Source organism: Ranitomeya imitator, chromosome 8 (assembly GCF_032444005.1).
Source record: "Ranitomeya imitator isolate aRanImi1 chromosome 8, aRanImi1.pri, whole genome shotgun sequence".
Lineage (NCBI taxonomy): Eukaryota > Metazoa > Chordata > Amphibia > Anura > Dendrobatidae > Ranitomeya > Ranitomeya imitator.
Genome location: NC_091289.1, coordinates 178,131,901 through 178,148,392, shown reverse-complemented (window position 1 = coordinate 178,148,392; position 16,492 = coordinate 178,131,901). Strand labels below are relative to the sequence as shown.

The 16,492-nt window shown below is 40.7% G+C and overlaps 1 protein-coding gene across 1 annotated transcript in view; it reads left to right on the top strand.

The window, feature by feature from the left end:
• LOC138648329 (cytochrome P450 4B1-like) overlaps window positions 1-16,492 on the top strand; it is a 31,089-nt gene that overhangs the window by 1,488 nt on the left and 13,109 nt on the right. The window contains exons 2-8 of the mRNA XM_069737971.1: window positions 1,835-1,979; window positions 2,065-2,109; window positions 4,045-4,172; window positions 4,661-4,785; window positions 10,787-10,938; window positions 11,842-11,948; window positions 14,966-15,156. Of these exons, the coding sequence (XP_069594072.1) occupies window positions 1,835-1,979; window positions 2,065-2,109; window positions 4,045-4,172; window positions 4,661-4,785; window positions 10,787-10,938; window positions 11,842-11,948; window positions 14,966-15,156 (893 nt within the window). The remainder of the gene's footprint in view (window positions 1-1,834; window positions 1,980-2,064; window positions 2,110-4,044; window positions 4,173-4,660; window positions 4,786-10,786; window positions 10,939-11,841; window positions 11,949-14,965; window positions 15,157-16,492) is intronic.

The window sequence follows — 16,492 nt, the reverse complement described above, 5'->3', positions numbered from 1 at the left end:
ATTGCTAGAATAGGAGTCCAAATACTCCATTCCTCCTCACTGTATTTAAGATTAAACAAAATGTCTTTTGTGAAAAAAACCCTTTAAAGAGGACTAGAAAATACTTCATTAAAGGGTGCTCATCTATTAGTAAAAAGCATCTATAAAGAGTAAATATTGCTCAGCAGGACCCAACACCATTACGCACAGAGACTAGTTTTCAATTAGAACCATGTAATGCTCAATTTCCCCAGCGGAGGTGCTGCAGGGAAAGTGGACACATGCTGATTCTCCAAAAAGATGAGCGTCCTGTCATCTGCTTTTTATCAGATACTCTTCAAACAAAATGGAGGCATAGAGAGGTTTAATGTGGCCCCATACAGGTCTATGAGTGCAGTATTACATCGACATGCATCTCATGACTTGTTTAGGGTTGTGTTATGGCCGACAAAGCTAAAAATTAAAAGCTTCTCCCATACAGATCACTTCCATTTAAATTATCTATCAAATCTTTCGATTTGGAGTTTGAGCCGCTCTTATTTGCTATTCGCCTGATAATACGGGTTATATAGCACCTAATAAAACGCGTTTACTCTCTCACCTACATAAATATATTTTGAATATCTTCTCATACTCCACCATAAAGGATTTTCTCCGCTTTAGAAAACCCATTTTATACACTAGGGACTCGATTCATCATTTGCAGTTTTGTTTTTTTCATGTTTTGGGGAATTTTTTGATTTTTTTTGTGCCAAATTCTTAACAATATCACACTCGGTTCGTGAATTTTGCACAGAATAAAAAAAAATGCTTTTTATTTTTATCTTTACACAGTTAAAGCTGCATCTCGCACTAACATGTTGAAAAATTTGGGCAATGAAAAATTAACATGTACAAAAAAAAAATCATTCCTGGAGAACATAAAAATATTGCAACTTTGATAAACTGGCTGCAAAAAAATCTGGGAAACCAAAACTTTGCTCACAATGATGGGCATTAAAAAAAAACAAAACAATACAGGCGAGCACCTGAAAAATAGACATTAAAAAATGAACAAACTAAAAGAATAAGTCATAGGCAAAAAACATAAAAAACTAGACCAAAAAAGATGAAAATGCTATAATGAAACGGCCACTATATTCGGAAATTCTGAGTGTACAGTGTATAGTGTCTCTTGGCCAGAGTGAAAGATCTTCTCTTGTCCTGGAGGACCATGTCTTCTCTTGGCCAGAGTGAAAGATCTTCTCTTGTCCTGGAGGACCATGTCTTCTCTTGGCCAGAGTGAAAGATCTTCTCTTGTCCTGGAGGACCATGTCTTCTCTTGGCCAGAGTGAAAGATCTTCTCTTGTCCCGGAGGACCTTGTCTTCTCTTGGCCAGAGTGAGAGATCTTCTCTTGTCCTGGAGGACCATGTCTTCTCTTGGCCAGAGTAAAAGATCTTCTCTTGTCCTGGAGGACCTTGTCTTCTCTTGGCCAGAGTGAGAGATCTTCTCTTGTCCTGGAGGACCATGTCTTCTCTTGGCCAGAGTGAAAGATCTTCTCTTGTCCTGGAGGACCATGTCCTGTCCTAAATTGCTAACACAATTCATTGTTATTTAATGAGTTTGGTGTAATGTTTGACTTCACCTGTGGGAGCGCTGTAGAAAAATGTCTCTCTCCATATTTCAGCTTTCTAAAGTCTAAGCAGAGGGAGCCTTTGTGTGGTCAACTTTTCTTTAATGTGAGGAACTTTTCTAAGTAGGGATTTTTGTTTCTGGAAGGAAGCAGACATGTTTTTCTACTCTCATACCACCCCTTTTAAATTATGTAAGGAAAATTTATATTGTTAACTAATTAGAGATTTTTTTCATCCTTAGTTCCATGGGGACGGCAAGGACATGGACGTTATAGCTGGTTATGCAGAACAATACCCATACGCCTTTCCATTATGGCTGGGCAATTTTTTTGCATCGCTAACAATATGTCACCCCGATTATGCAAAGGCTATCCTGTCCAGACAAGGTAAAACTATAACTGCTTCTCTCAAAAAATTGATCTTTCTTGCATTTATAATATTCAGGGTTTAATATAACATCTTCTTCTACAGATCCAAAGGATAATTTTGGCTACTACTTTATCACACCATGGATTGGTAAGTCATTTTGTACAATCTACTACACAAAACATACTAGTAAGTTAATTGGTGATGGTGTCGGGTGACCGTTTCATGTCCATAGAAACCATTGCATGTTTCCAGCTATGATGTTGGCATATAGTATATTCCAATAAATACTTAAAGGATCACTCCAACAATTATTTTTACAACATATAATCCTCACTCATCTTCACTTCAGTATTCTTGCTGTTTTATTTGTTCATTCCCCTTCAATTACACCTGTATATTTCCCCACTTTCATTTAAAAATTGGGTCATGTGATCTCCAATCTGACCACCAGTCAAGTACATGAGCTAATGTGTGAACAGGAAGTCAGTCTTGAATTTCCTTTGAGCTACAAGATGACATCATCACCTATCAAATCCCTCCAGGCTTCTCTCAGACTCCTCGCCTCGCTTTATAGCCTCCCATTTTACTAAATATCTGGATGAGGAGACTGTCTAAAAGAAAACCAGTCTTTTTGGCCCTTAGCAACCAATCATAGAGCAGTTTTCATGTTGTATCCAGCTCCTGAACAATGAAAGCCGCGTTATGATTGGTTGCTATGTTTGGTTGCTATGGGCAGCATTTTTCCTTTCCTTTGTTTCATTCATCTGGCCTAATTTTTCTGCTTTATAAAAGACAGCAGTGATATAGTAGGAGAGACAATGGTTAAGTGCCATCATATAGGATATACCAGCCAGTGTAATGAGACCCTGGTATCCTCCCGAGAAACCATATCTGAGGTTAAGAAAGAAGCAAGATGGCCGGCAACCCAGACATGGCACATCTACTAATACTGATATTCACAAGGCAAACACAAAAACTTCTACATTATTCTATAATAGCCTATACTGCCTTATATACGGACAGGAACAAAATAGTTTCTTTAACCCTTTAGTAACAGTCACTATACATGTACAGCGGCCATCCAGTATCATTATTTGGATCAGGCAGCCTATAGTAACTAAGGCGATTGGCGTTTGCTCCGATCCTATCAGTTTAACCTCTTAACTATCATAGTCAGGCAAAAAAATAACAAAAAATAAATAATAATAAAAAAATTATATATATATATATATATACATATATATATATATATACATATATATATATGTATATATACATATATATATATATATATATGTATATATACATATATATATATATGTATATATATATATATATATATATAGACACTATACACGTTTGGTATCAGCAGAATCATGTTCTCAGTACCATTCAAAGTAACTGTTTTGTTTCCTCTTTTTTTTTTTACTTATTTTTGATCATGTTATATGTGATTGTCTGATTATTTAATAAAATAACTTTCTTTTATTTTGGTGGAGTTTTCGTTTACTGACTTTCTTTTGTGTTGACTTTGCCATTGTTGGAGTACCTCACCCGATAATATATATATAATATATATTTTCTACCATTTTTTGGGGGGGAGTTAAAATTGTATTATGCTCTCGGCCTTTAAAAATAGAACATGCTTCTTGATTATTTTATTTGCCATTCAAAGCTACAACTCATCCCACAAAAAAAAATGAATATCTCATACAGCTTTGTTGACAGAAAAATAACAAAAAAGTTATGGCCCTTGGAAGAAGGGGAAGAAAAAACGAAAAGAAAAATCAAAAAATCGCTCAGTCCTTTATTGATTAATAGAATTAGTGCTGACTAGTTTACTAGTAGATGCATTGATTGCATGTAATCTTCCATGGTACAAATAAAGATAAAACCCGTGATATACATTTTTTTACTGGATAGCTTTTTAGGGAATATGTGCAATTTTCCGTATCGCAAACATATGGTAACCACAAGGTATATCCACCAGACTGAGGCCAAAAATATAATCTGGGCTACGCTCCATTTAGTGTATGTACAGAGAGGCTAACGAATCTCATTTTTAATACTTGCGTCACGTAGGGAAAGGGCTGCTGGTGTTGTCAGGACAGAAGTGGTTTCAGCACCGCCGGCTGCTGACCCCGGGATTCCATTATGACGTTCTGAAGCCGTATGTCAAATTGATGTCCGACTGTGTCACTGTCATGCTGGTAATTACAAAAATATATATTTAAAGGGGGACCTTTCAGCATATCAAAAGTGGCCAGTTTTTGCTCTTGCTTTGTTCTCGCTGCTCCCCTGAATATTCCATTTATTTATTTATTTTTAAATCCAACATACAGTTCTAGAGATATAGGCCTTCGTATTAAGTGCTACTTTTTATAGTCTTTAACAAAGGGGCGTGGTTCACAGGGAAATAATACAAAATAGCCTAAAGTCACCTCCCCGATAATCTTATGAGCCACGCCCCCTTAATAAAGACCATAAAAATTAGCGCTAAAGAATAGGGACAAAATCTCTGGAACTTTATGATGGTTTTAAGGTTTTAAAAAAAAAATGGATTACTCAAGGGAGCAGTGGGAAAAAATAAGAGCGAAAATTTGCCCCTTTTCACCTGATGACAGGTCCTGTTTAAGGCTTAGGAAGAACATAGTCTTCATTTAGGAATTTTTTTTCAGTTCTTTTCTCATTGTTTTAGGACAAATGGGAACGTCTTACCCCCAAAGAGAACCCAGTGGAGCTTTTCCATCATGTCAGTCTCATGACACTGGACAGCATCATGAAATGCGCCTTCAGTTATCAAAGCAACTGTCAGATGGACAGGTAATAATAACATAGTAACATAGTTAGTAAGGCCGAAAAAAGACATTTGTCCATCCAGTTCAGCCTATATTCCATTATAATAAATACCCAGATCTACGTCCTTCTACAGAACCTAATAATTGTATGATACAATATTGTTCTGCTCCAGGAAGACATCCAGGCCTCTCTTGAACCCCTCGACTGAGTTCGCCATCACCACCTCCTCAGGCAAGCAATTCCAGATTCTCACTGCCCTAACAGTAAAGAATCCTCTTCTATGTTGGTGGAAAAACCTTCTCTCCTCCAGACGCAAAGAATGCCCCCTTGTGCCCATCACCTTCCTTGGTATAAACAGATCCTCAGCGAGATATTTGTATTGTCCCCTTATATACTTATACATGGTTATTAGATCGCCCCTCAGTCGTCTTTTTTCTAGACTAAATAATCCTAATTTCGCTAATCTATCTGGGTATTGTAGTTCTCCCATCCCCTTTATTAATTTTGTTGCCCTCCTTTGTACTCTCTCTAGTTCCATTATATCCTTCCTGAGCACCGGTGCCCAAAACTGGACACAGTACTCCATGTGCGGTCTAACTAGGGATTTGTACAGAGGCAGTATAATGCTCTCATCATGTGTATCCAGACCTCTTTTAATGCACCCCATGATCCTGTTTGCCTTGGCAGCTGCTGCCTGGCACTGGCTGCTCCAGGTAAGTTTATCATTAACTAGGATCCCCAAGTCCTTCTCCCTGTCAGATTTACCCAGTGGTTTCCCGTTCAGTGTGTAATGGTGATATTGATTCCCTCTTCCCATGTGTATAACCTTACATTTATCATTGTTAAACCTCATCTGCCACCTTTCAGCCCAAGTTTCCAACTTATCCAGATCCATCTGTAGCAGAATACTATCTTCTCTTGTATTAACTGCTTTACATAGTTTTGTATCATCTGCAAATATCGATATTTTACTGTGTAAACCTTCTACCAGATCATTAATGAATATGTTGAAGAGAACAGGTCCCAATACTGACCCCTGCGGTACCCCACTGGTCACAGCGACCCAGTTAGAGACTATACCATTTATAACCACCCTCTGCTTTCTATCACTAAGCCAGTTACTAACCCATTTACACACATTTTCCCCCAGACCAAGCATTCTCATTTTGTGTACCAACCTCTTGTGCGGCACGGTATCAAACGCTTTGGAAAAATCGAGATATACCACGTCCAATGACTCACCGTGGTCCAGCCTATAGCTTACCTCTTCATAAAAACTGATTAGATTGGTTTGACAGGAGCGATTTCTCATAAACCCATGCTGATATGGAGTTAAACAGTTATTCTCATTGAGATAATCCAGAATAACATCCCTCAGAAACCCTTCAAATATTTTACCAACAATAGAGGTTAGACTTACTGGCCTATAATTTCCAGGTTCACTTTTAGAGCCCTTTTTGAATATTGGCACCACATTTGCTATGCGCCAATCCTGCGGAACAGACCCTGTCGCTATAGAGTCACTAAAAATAAGAAATAATGGTTTATCTATTACATTACTTAGTTCTCTTAGTACTCGTGGGTGTATGCCATCCGGACCCGGAGATTTATCTATTTTAATCTTATTTAGCCGGTTTCGCACCTCTTCTTGGGTTAGATTGGTGACCCTTAATATAGGGTTTTCATTGTTTCTTGGGATTTCACCTAGCATTTCATTTTCCACCGTGAATACCGTGGAGAAGAAGGTGTTTAATATGTTAGCTTTTTCCTCGTCATCTACAACCATTCTTTCCTCACTATTTTTTAAGGGGCCTACATTTTCAGTTTTTATTCTTTTACTATTGATATAGTTGAAGAACAGTTTGGGATTAGTTTTACTCTCCTTAGCAATGTGCTTCTCTGTTTCCTTTTTGGCAGCTTTAATTAGTTTTTTAGATAAAGTATTTTTCTCCCTATAGTTTTTTAGAGCTTCAATGGTGCCATCCTGCTTTAGTAGTGCAAATGCTTTCTTTTTACTGTTAATTGCCTGTCTTACTTCTTTGTTTAGCCACATTGGGTTTTTCCTATTTCTAGTCCTTTTATTCCCACAAGGTATAAACCGCTTACACTGCCTATTTAGGATGTTCTTAAACATTTCCCATTTATTATCTGTATTCTCATTTCTGAGGATATTGTCCCAGTCTACCAGATTAAGGGCATCTCTAAGCTGTTCAAACTTTGCCTTCCTAAAGTTCAGTGTTTTTGTGACTCCCTGACAAGTCCCCCTAGTGAAAGACAGGTGAAACTGCACAATATTGTGGTCGCTATTTCCTAGATGCCCGACCACCTGCAGATTTGTTATTCTGTCAGGTCTATTAGATAGTATTAGGTCTAAAAGTGCTGCTCCTCTGGTTGGATTCTGCACCAATTGTGAAAGATAATTTTTCTTGGTTATTAGCAGAAACCTGTTGCCTTTATGGGTTTCACAGGTTTCTGTTTCCCAGTTAATATCCGGGTAGTTAAAGTCCCCCATAACCAGGACCTCATTATGGGTTGCAGCTTCATCTATCTGCTTTAGAAGTAGACTTTCCATGCTTTCTGTTATATTTGGGGGTTTGTAACAGACCCCAATGAGAATTTTGTTACCATTTTTCCCTCCATGAATTTCAACCCATATGGACTCGACATCCTCATTCCCTTCGCTAATATCCTCCCTTAAAGTGGACTTTAGACAAGACTTTACATAGAGACAAACCCCTCCTCCTCTCCGATTTTTACGATCCTTTCTAAACAGACTGTAACCCTGTAAGTTAACTGCCCAGTCATAGCTTTCATCTAACCATGTCTCGGTTATTTCCACTATGTCAAAGTTACCTGTAGATATTTCTGCTTCTAGTTCTTCCATCTTGTTTGTCAGGCTTCTGGCGTTTGCGAGCATGCAGTTCAGAGGATTTTGTTTTGTTCCAATCTCCTCACTGTGGATTGTTTTAGAAATGTTCTTACCTCCCTTCTGAGTATGTTTTCCTGGGTCGTCTTTGTTTGAGTCTAATGTTTTTCTTCCCGTCCCCTCTTCTTCTAGTTTAACGCCCTCCTGATGAGTGTAGCGAGTCTTCTGGCGAATGTGTGTTTCCCAGGTTTGTTGAGGTGTAGTCCGTCTCTGGCGAGGAGTCCATCATACCAGTAATTCACACCGTGGTCCAGGAATCCAAATCCTTGTTGTCTGCACCATCGTCTTAGCCAGTTGTTTGCATCAAGGATCCTGTTCCATCTCCTGGTGCCATGCCCGTCTACTGGAAGGATAGAAGAAAAAACTACCTGTGCATCCAGTTCCTTTACTTTCTTCCCCAACTCTTCAAAGTCCTTGCAGATTGTCGGTAGGTCCTTCCTTGCCGTGTCATTGGTGCCAACATGTATCAGAAGAAATGGGTGGACGTCCTTGGAGCTGAAGAGCTTTGGTATCCTATCAGTCACATCCTTGATCATCGCACCTGGAAGGCAGCATACTTCTCTTGCAGTTATGTCCGGTCTGCAGATGGCTGCTTCTGTGCCTCTCAGTAGTGAGTCTCCCACCACCACCACTCTTCGTTGCTTCTTGGCTGCACTTTTTGCTGTCACTTGTTGCTGTGTGCCCTTTTCTTTTTTGCTTGCTGGTATTGCTTCATTCTTAGGTGTGCCATCTTCATCCTCTACAAAGATTTGATATCGGTTCTTCAGTTGTGTGGTTGGTGATTTCTCCATGGTCTTCTTGCTTCTTTTGGTCACATGCTTCCACTCATCTGCTTTTGGAGGTTCTCTGACACTTTTTGCACCTTCTGTGACCAGTAGAGATGCTTCTGTTCTGTCTAGAAAGTCTTCATTCTCTTTGATGAGTTTCAAAGTTGCTATTCTTTCTTCCAGACCCCGCACCTTTTCTTCTAAAAGGGCCACTAGTCTACACTTCTGACAGGTGAAATTGGATTCTTCTTCTGGTCGATCTGTGAACATGTAGCACATGCTGCAGCTCACCATGTAGGTTGTCACATCTGCCATGTTGCTCCTAGATCCTGCTGACTTGCTGTGTGTTTTCCTTCTTGTGTAATCTACTCAGCCAAGCTCTCTTGCAATAATGTCCTACAGGCAAAAATTCGGCGCGCGGTTTGGTGATGCTTTCGAAGCAGCTGGTCCCGGCTGTACCCAACGATCTTCTAGCTTAGGGAGACTTCGCTTCTCCCAGAAGGCACCTGGAATATGCAAATTAGCCTCCTGAAGCTTGAATCCCTGGTTTGGTGATGCTTTCGAAGCAGCTGGTCCCGGCTGTACCCAACGATCTTCTAGCTTAGGGAGACTTCGCTTCTCCCAGAAGGCACCTGGAATATGCAAATTAGCCTCCTGAAGCTTGAATCCCTGGTTTGGTGATGCTTTCGAAGCAGCTGGTCCCGGCTGTACCCAACGATCTTCTAGCTTAGGGAGACTTCGCTTCTCCCAGAAGGCACCTGGAATATGCAAATTAGCCTCCTGAAGCTTGAATCCCTGGTTTGGTGATGCTTTCGAAGCAGCTGGTCCCGGCTGTACCCAACGATCTTCTAGCTTAGGGAGACTTCGCTTCTCCCAGAAGGCACCTGGAATATGCAAATTAGCCTCCTGAAGCTTGAATCCCTGGTTTGGTGATGCTTTCGAAGCAGCTGGTCCCGGCTGTACCCAACGATCTTCTAGCTTAGGGAGACTTCGCTTCTCCCAGAAGGCACCTGGAATATGCAAATTAGCCTCCTGAAGCTTGAATCCCTGGTTTGGTGATGCTTTCGAAGCAGCTGGTCCCGGCTGTACCCAACGATCTTCTAGCTTAGGGAGACTTCGCTTCTCCCAGAAGGCACCTGGAATATGCAAATTAGCCTCCTGAAGCTTGAATCCTTGGTATAATAATAATAATAATAATAATAATAATAATCTTTATTTTTATATAGTGCTAACATATTCCGCAGCACTTTACAGTTTGCATACATTATCATCATAATGTATGTAGTAAATGTGAAATGCCCCTTTACCTGCCAGGAATACCTGGGATGTAATAATACCTGACATTATTTTACACGTTTTCCGTGAGATGCCAAGTTCTGTGATATTCTGTGTCAAAAAAAATCATTGTTAATGTGTGAGACTTGTGCACATCGGTCTCTAACTCTTTACTAACGTGGGTAAGTCTTCTAATTAACATATTTAACAAATCGTAATTTCTGCAAAAATTTTGCGTTTTTATTGATACCGTTTTGCTGTAGATACAACATTTTGATCGCTTTTTATTGCGTTTTTTTTCTCTTTACCAATTGGGTTAATTAATTTTATATTTGATAGATCAGATTTTTACAGATGCAACAATATCACATATATTCATTCTTTTATTTCTATATTTTTAATGGAGGAAATAGGAGATGATTCTAATTTTTTGGTTTGATTTTTAGAACAGTTTCTTTTTTTTTTTGCTTTTTGGTCCTCTTACCGGACTTGAACCTACAATAGTTTGGACATTTGTACTACATAGTGTAATACCAGTAGTGCAGTATTTATCGTAAAAACCACATGCTTCCATGAACACCAGATTCAGGCTGCTCTTCACAGGAAGACCTTCATAGTAAGAAAGGTGGTGTTCAGCAGACCACTGACTGTCTTGGAAAACCATCAGCACCCTGCGGTTGTGCCACGAGGGGGCTGATGGGTGAGTGGAATGGCATAACACACGCTTTAAGGTATTTAAGGTATTAACAGCAGCAAATGGAACTCAGCTCCACTTGGTGGCCTTAGAGGGAGATGATGGCTGTGTAACACAGCAAGTGTCTGCCGGTTATGATGCAGGTTCAGCTCCTGAGCCACATAATGCCCCGGGATCCGACATATAACGTACAACGTGACAGCCATCTGTTGGGTTTTAACTTTGAAAATTATTGGTTTTAATTAGTTTTATCCACTTATCATGTAGTGAGACTTCAACCCTCATTGAAACACAACAAGGTGAACCTGAGTAAATTTGATTATATCAGTGTGCACTCATGCTCATTTTCCGTGTTATCCTCAGTGAGAATGCTTACATCAAAGCTGTGTATGATCTCTCCTTTCTGGTGGACTTCCGATTCATTTTTCTTCCCTATCACAATGACCTAATTTTTCACCTGAGCCCTCATGGATTCCGTTTTCGAAGAGCATTGAAAATAGCGCATGGACACACGGGTGAGTTTGATGCCTTCTGTTATCATTAGCGATGAGCAAGTATACTCGTTGCTCGGGTTTTCCAGAGCACACTCGGGTGGTCTCCGAATATTTATGACTACTCGGAGATTTAGTTTTCCTTGCCACAGCTGGATGATTTACGGCTGCTAGACAGCTTGATTACATGTGGGGGTTGCCTGGTTGCTAGCGAATCCCCACATGTAATCAAGCTGTCTAGTAGCTGTAAATCATGCAGCTGACGCGAAGAAAACTAAATCTCTGAGCAGTCATAAATACTCGGAGGCCACCCGAGCAATGGAGTATACTCGCTCATCACTAGTTATCATACCTAATGATTGTCGGGTAAAATACAAGGTTATTAATATGCTCATAAACACCTAAGGATGTGTTCAAACAGAAGTTTTTGAAGACATTTCAAGAAAAGTGTAGTCCTCCAAAAACTAAACCAAAAAGGAGAATTTCCTAAAGCAGTCTCTATCTTTAAACATTCATGGGTTTTGGACACCTCCAAAAACTCTGAATGAACATATTCTTAGCTTTTGTCCAAAAGCTCGATCAGTCCACAGTTCTCTCATCGGACTTTCCCGTACAAAGCATGTCTTGTCTGAGCATTTTCACTTGAGAGAAAGACGTTGCTAGAGTCCATTATCAGCGGCTTATTTCCTGAGAGAGGCGTTTGTATTCATACTGCCCAGTCTTTGTCAGGAGAATTAGGAAGCACTACACACTTTGAACAGTTGGCCGGTTTTGTTGCCTTTGAAATGTTGGGCCAAATTTAATCCAATGTGTATTGGGGCCTTAGAAATCACCGATAAACTGTTGATCATGGAGAACACCGCCTCTCCCGTTCTTGCTCCTTGGTCTTGAACTTTCCATTATTATTTTTTCCGGTATGTCTCTCAGATAAAGTAATTAAAGAGAGGAAGCAATCTTTGAAGGAAGATACAGAGCTGGAGAAGATCCAGAAGAAGAGACACTTGGACTTCCTTGATATCCTCCTTTGTGCTAAGGTGGGTATGGTGGCATTTAACACTCAGTACTAGTTTGTATGACATAATAAATGTTTACTTAGATAAAAGTCTTGGGGCCAGCAGACCAGGACAATAGAAGGGGCAAAATTACCATTTGGGTAGTAGTTTAGTGCCTGAGAGTCTATCACTAGCCTGGAACTATAGCGCTTGTGCAGTTTGTGCATTTATTGTATTGCAGAGCCTGCAAAACAACTGACTGCAAGTGGTGATTAAGGGCTTCTCAAATGTGTATTGTTGAATCTCAGAATAGGAATGAGAGACGCCAGATTTCTCGCTGTGTGTGCTCAGTTCACAAATCAGGTAGAATGCAAAGTGACAACATCATGGATAAAACCGAAAGCTTATTACATGGCCTGTAAGTTTTCTTATGTCAATTTTGATTTATCCTAAAGGAAAAACTTTGCCCCCTAGAACTCTGTCAAAGACCTCTCACCCAGCCAACCAGTCTTGTACTTTTCACTAAATTGGGTCAAGAACTCCCAAAATAGCTGTCTGTAAATGGAGGTATTTTCCTTTTCCAGATGTTACTGCGTAGGCGTGGCCAGCGTAATTTTGAGAATTTTTTTTTTTTTTTTTAGAATAGATGTATATGACTAAATAAAACAATTTAATGCATACCATAGATGCAATCATGCTGCAGCGCAGGCGCTGCCACCGGCGCCTGCCTGCTGAATGTGTTTTTTTTTCAGTACATATAATATTCAGTATGTAAAATATGGGGCAGGTCACTGAAGGATCAGTGACCAGTCATATGCCATCAGTATGAATACATAACCAGAGCACCACATGAAGAACCCCCCACAGCCCCGCCTGAAGCATGAGGCCATGTTCACACGTTGCGGATTTTACCGGGGATCCGCAGCGTTTTTGACGCTGCGGATCTGCAGCAGTTTCCAATGAAGTTTACAGTACCATGTAAACCTATGGAAAACCCAATCCGATGTGCACATGCTGCGGAAAAAAACATGTAGAAACGCAGCGTTGTTTTTTCCGCAGCATGTCAATTCTTTGTGCGGATCTGCAGCGTTTCTGCACCCATAGACTTCCATTGAGTCGGGCACATCTGCAGCAAAACCGCAGATGTAAAAAAGATCTGCGGTTTAGCTGCGGGTGAAACACTGCAGATCGGGAGGAGGGAAGTGTGTGGGTAGAGTGTGGGTGGTGACTGTGTGCATGTATGTGTGTGCGGGCGGCATCTGCAGGCTGTAAGTGGGTCTGCGGGGGTCTGTGCGGGGCTGTCGGGGGTCTGCTGGGGCTGTCGGGGATCTGTGCGGGGCTGTCGGGGGTCTGCTGGGGCTGTCAGGGGTCTGTGCGGGGCTGTCGGGAGTCTGCCAGGGCTGTCGGGGGTCTGGCAGGGCTGTCGGGGGTCTGTGCTTCTCTGCCGGGGCTGTTGAGGGTCTATGCAGGGCTGTCGGAAGTCTGTGCGGGGCTCCCGGGGGTCTGCTAGGGCTGTCGGTGGTCTGTGCGGTGCTGTCGGGGGTCTGCAGGCTGTCCGGGGGTCTGCTGTGCAGGGAGGTCTTTGGCTGTGTGTGTGTGTGCATGCAGGCATGCAGGCATCATCCGATGGGACTCCAAGTCCCAGTGGGCTATGCCTGCTACAGTGACAGTGATTGACGCATTAGCCAATGATGGGTCAGTAGCAGTCTCATCATCCAGCTAATGTGTTGAATGTAAAAAAAAAGACACATACACACATACAGTACATACAACATATGACAAGTACATACAACATACAACATACAGTACATACAACACACAACATATGACATACATAACATACAACTGTACATACAACATACATGCAGTACATACAGCATATAACATACAACACACAACAGTACATACAACATATGACATACAGTACATACAACATACAACAGTACATACAACATATGACATACAGTACATACAACATACAACAGAACATACAACATACAGTACATACAACACATACATATAGACATACAGTACATACAACATAGAGTACATACTAAACATCATCTTGATCCCCGAAGCCATTGTTACCTGTAAAAAAATAATAAAATAATAAACAAACAATATACTCCCTGATCTGCAGATATCCAATTAATACAAGTGTCCCAAGACGATCTCCCGTGAAGAGCAGCCACATCAGCTGATGCGACCGCTCTCCAGGAATACAATGACGGAAGGTATCCTTCCGCAATGTATTCCTACGCCGCTGTGAAAAATAGTCCCTATTCTCACTTGTGTCACTGCTATGTGGGAAAATTCCCACGCAGCTTTGCCATAAAGTGAGACCCTAAACTCAGGTAACCTCTTCAGTAATGCACTGCAGGAGCCATTGTCTCCTGTCAGTGTGTCACTGGAGGTCTATAGAACAGTGATATCACCCGATGTCACTGTTCTATAGGGGAGATTGTCGTGGGACACTCGTTATTAATTGGACTATGGCGGAAAGTGAGTATACGGTTTATTATTTTTAATTTTTTGGAGGCAATCAAGTATGGTAAGTATGGTGAAATTAAGAATAATTTTTTAACCCTTTCACTACTATAGGATTAGTAATGGATAGGCGTCTTATTGACGCCTCTCCATTATTAACCGGGCTTAATGTCACCTTACAATAGCAAGGTGCTGCTGATTTTCAGGGTATGCTTTCAACATTATCCCATTCCCATTTGGTTGGTACATTCCTATCCTTCACTTTATACCTCTCTACCTTTGGTGAGTGTTTGTATGTTTGTTGCTTTCTTTTACCCCCGTCTTTGCTATGTGTTGATACACTACATATCTGTCCCAGGCCTTTTGGGGAAAGGAGAGGTGACAGCGCAGGGAATAACAGGAGCATAGTAAGGTCGGAGACCCAGCCCTCTCTACCATCAAGAGTATCCTTGGGGCAGGGATAGTTAAGGTCCCAGTTCCAGGGACAATTGGAGGTCCCTCTTCCTTTACGAAGACCTTCACAGCGTGACACTAAGTAGCAGCAATGTGCTGTTTGTATTATTATTTTCTAGGATGAAAATGGTCAGCGTCTATCTGATGAAGATCTGCGGGCAGAGGTGGACACATTCATGTTTGAAGGACACGATACAACAGCCAGTGGCATCTCCTGGATACTATACTCCTTGGCTAAATACCCCGAACACCAGGAGAAATGTCGGGAGGAAATCAGAGAAGTTCTGCAGGGAAGGAAAATAGTAGAATGGTAAGAACATGGTGTTTTGAATGGTCATTACATTTGTAAGCCTCGTGAGATGTATTTGCATGATGCATTTGGCTACAGAAGTGAAGGTTGGATGTCACAGATTCCAAATTTAACTAAACTTTTTATTTCTCTGAATTTAAATACTTGCAAACGTATGAATGTTTGTAATATACTCCATTACCATATTTTCCTTCCTTCTCTCTCTCTCTCAAACACCGTGCTGAAAGTGCTGCTTTAACTGCCTAGCTCATGCTCTGTAGAAGCTGCTTTGAATCCATACCCAAACACTATTTACAAGCCCTCTCATTATCTGAGCATGGAGGAAGAGAGCAGAAACGTTCACACAGGAAAAGTTTTTTTTTTTTCAGTGTTTGAGTACTGATTCTTGCTGTAGCAGCAGGTCAAAGCAGTTTCTAAAAGAGCATTAAATAGGCAGATAAACAGCACTTGCAGCATGGTGTTTGAGAGAGAAAGATGTAAAATAAGATAATAGAGTATATAACAGAGATACTAAGGCTTTTCAGTAATTAAATGCAAAAAAAAGTTTAGTTACTCCTTAAATTTACAAAGATTGAAATTTTTAAAATAGTGATAATTTATCAATGTATTTCCTTTTTTTTTAAATCAGATGGTGCATCCTGGATCTCAGTGTCCATACACATTAGATAACTGTTGGCTTAATGATCTTTTGGCTGAACAGTTGTCTCTCCCAACTCCCCCATACATTCTCTATGATAGAGCCGCTGGTAGAAACATCTCTGATGATCGAAAGGATCGAGTGATTGAATTCCAACCTCCCCCGATCCTTATGTCCCCCCACATAATGTGTTCGGGTACAGTCTGGAGATCTCCATGCACATTAGATGGTCAGTTGAAATCAGCAGACTTTGACGCCTTAGGTCTTATGTTTATGGGTGCATTAAGGAGTTGATCAGGAAAGGTTTTTGTCATACGAAGCATTGAAGTCCATCTTGCCCATGCCACTTGACGTACGTTCCTGCGATGATCTAGGCTATACTGTATGTAGCGTCTTGGAGGCCCAAACAGACAAGGCGTTTTATGAGCCCAACACGTTTTTGAGAAAAAGATTGTTGAAAGCTTGATATCATAAATCAGCTAGAGGCAAATTCACTGTGGATTTTTATGGTATTCTATATCAAACCGGCAGCTGAAATCCAGATTTCCGTCATTTTTTAGTCAGCACGCAGATAAGCCCCATTGTTTTTCCATGGAGCCAATCCACAACTTATCCATGTAGAGTGCACTGCAATAACGTACATTGCAAAATCTGCACAGATATTTTTCTAAGCGTGTGAACATTGACAAATCTCACATT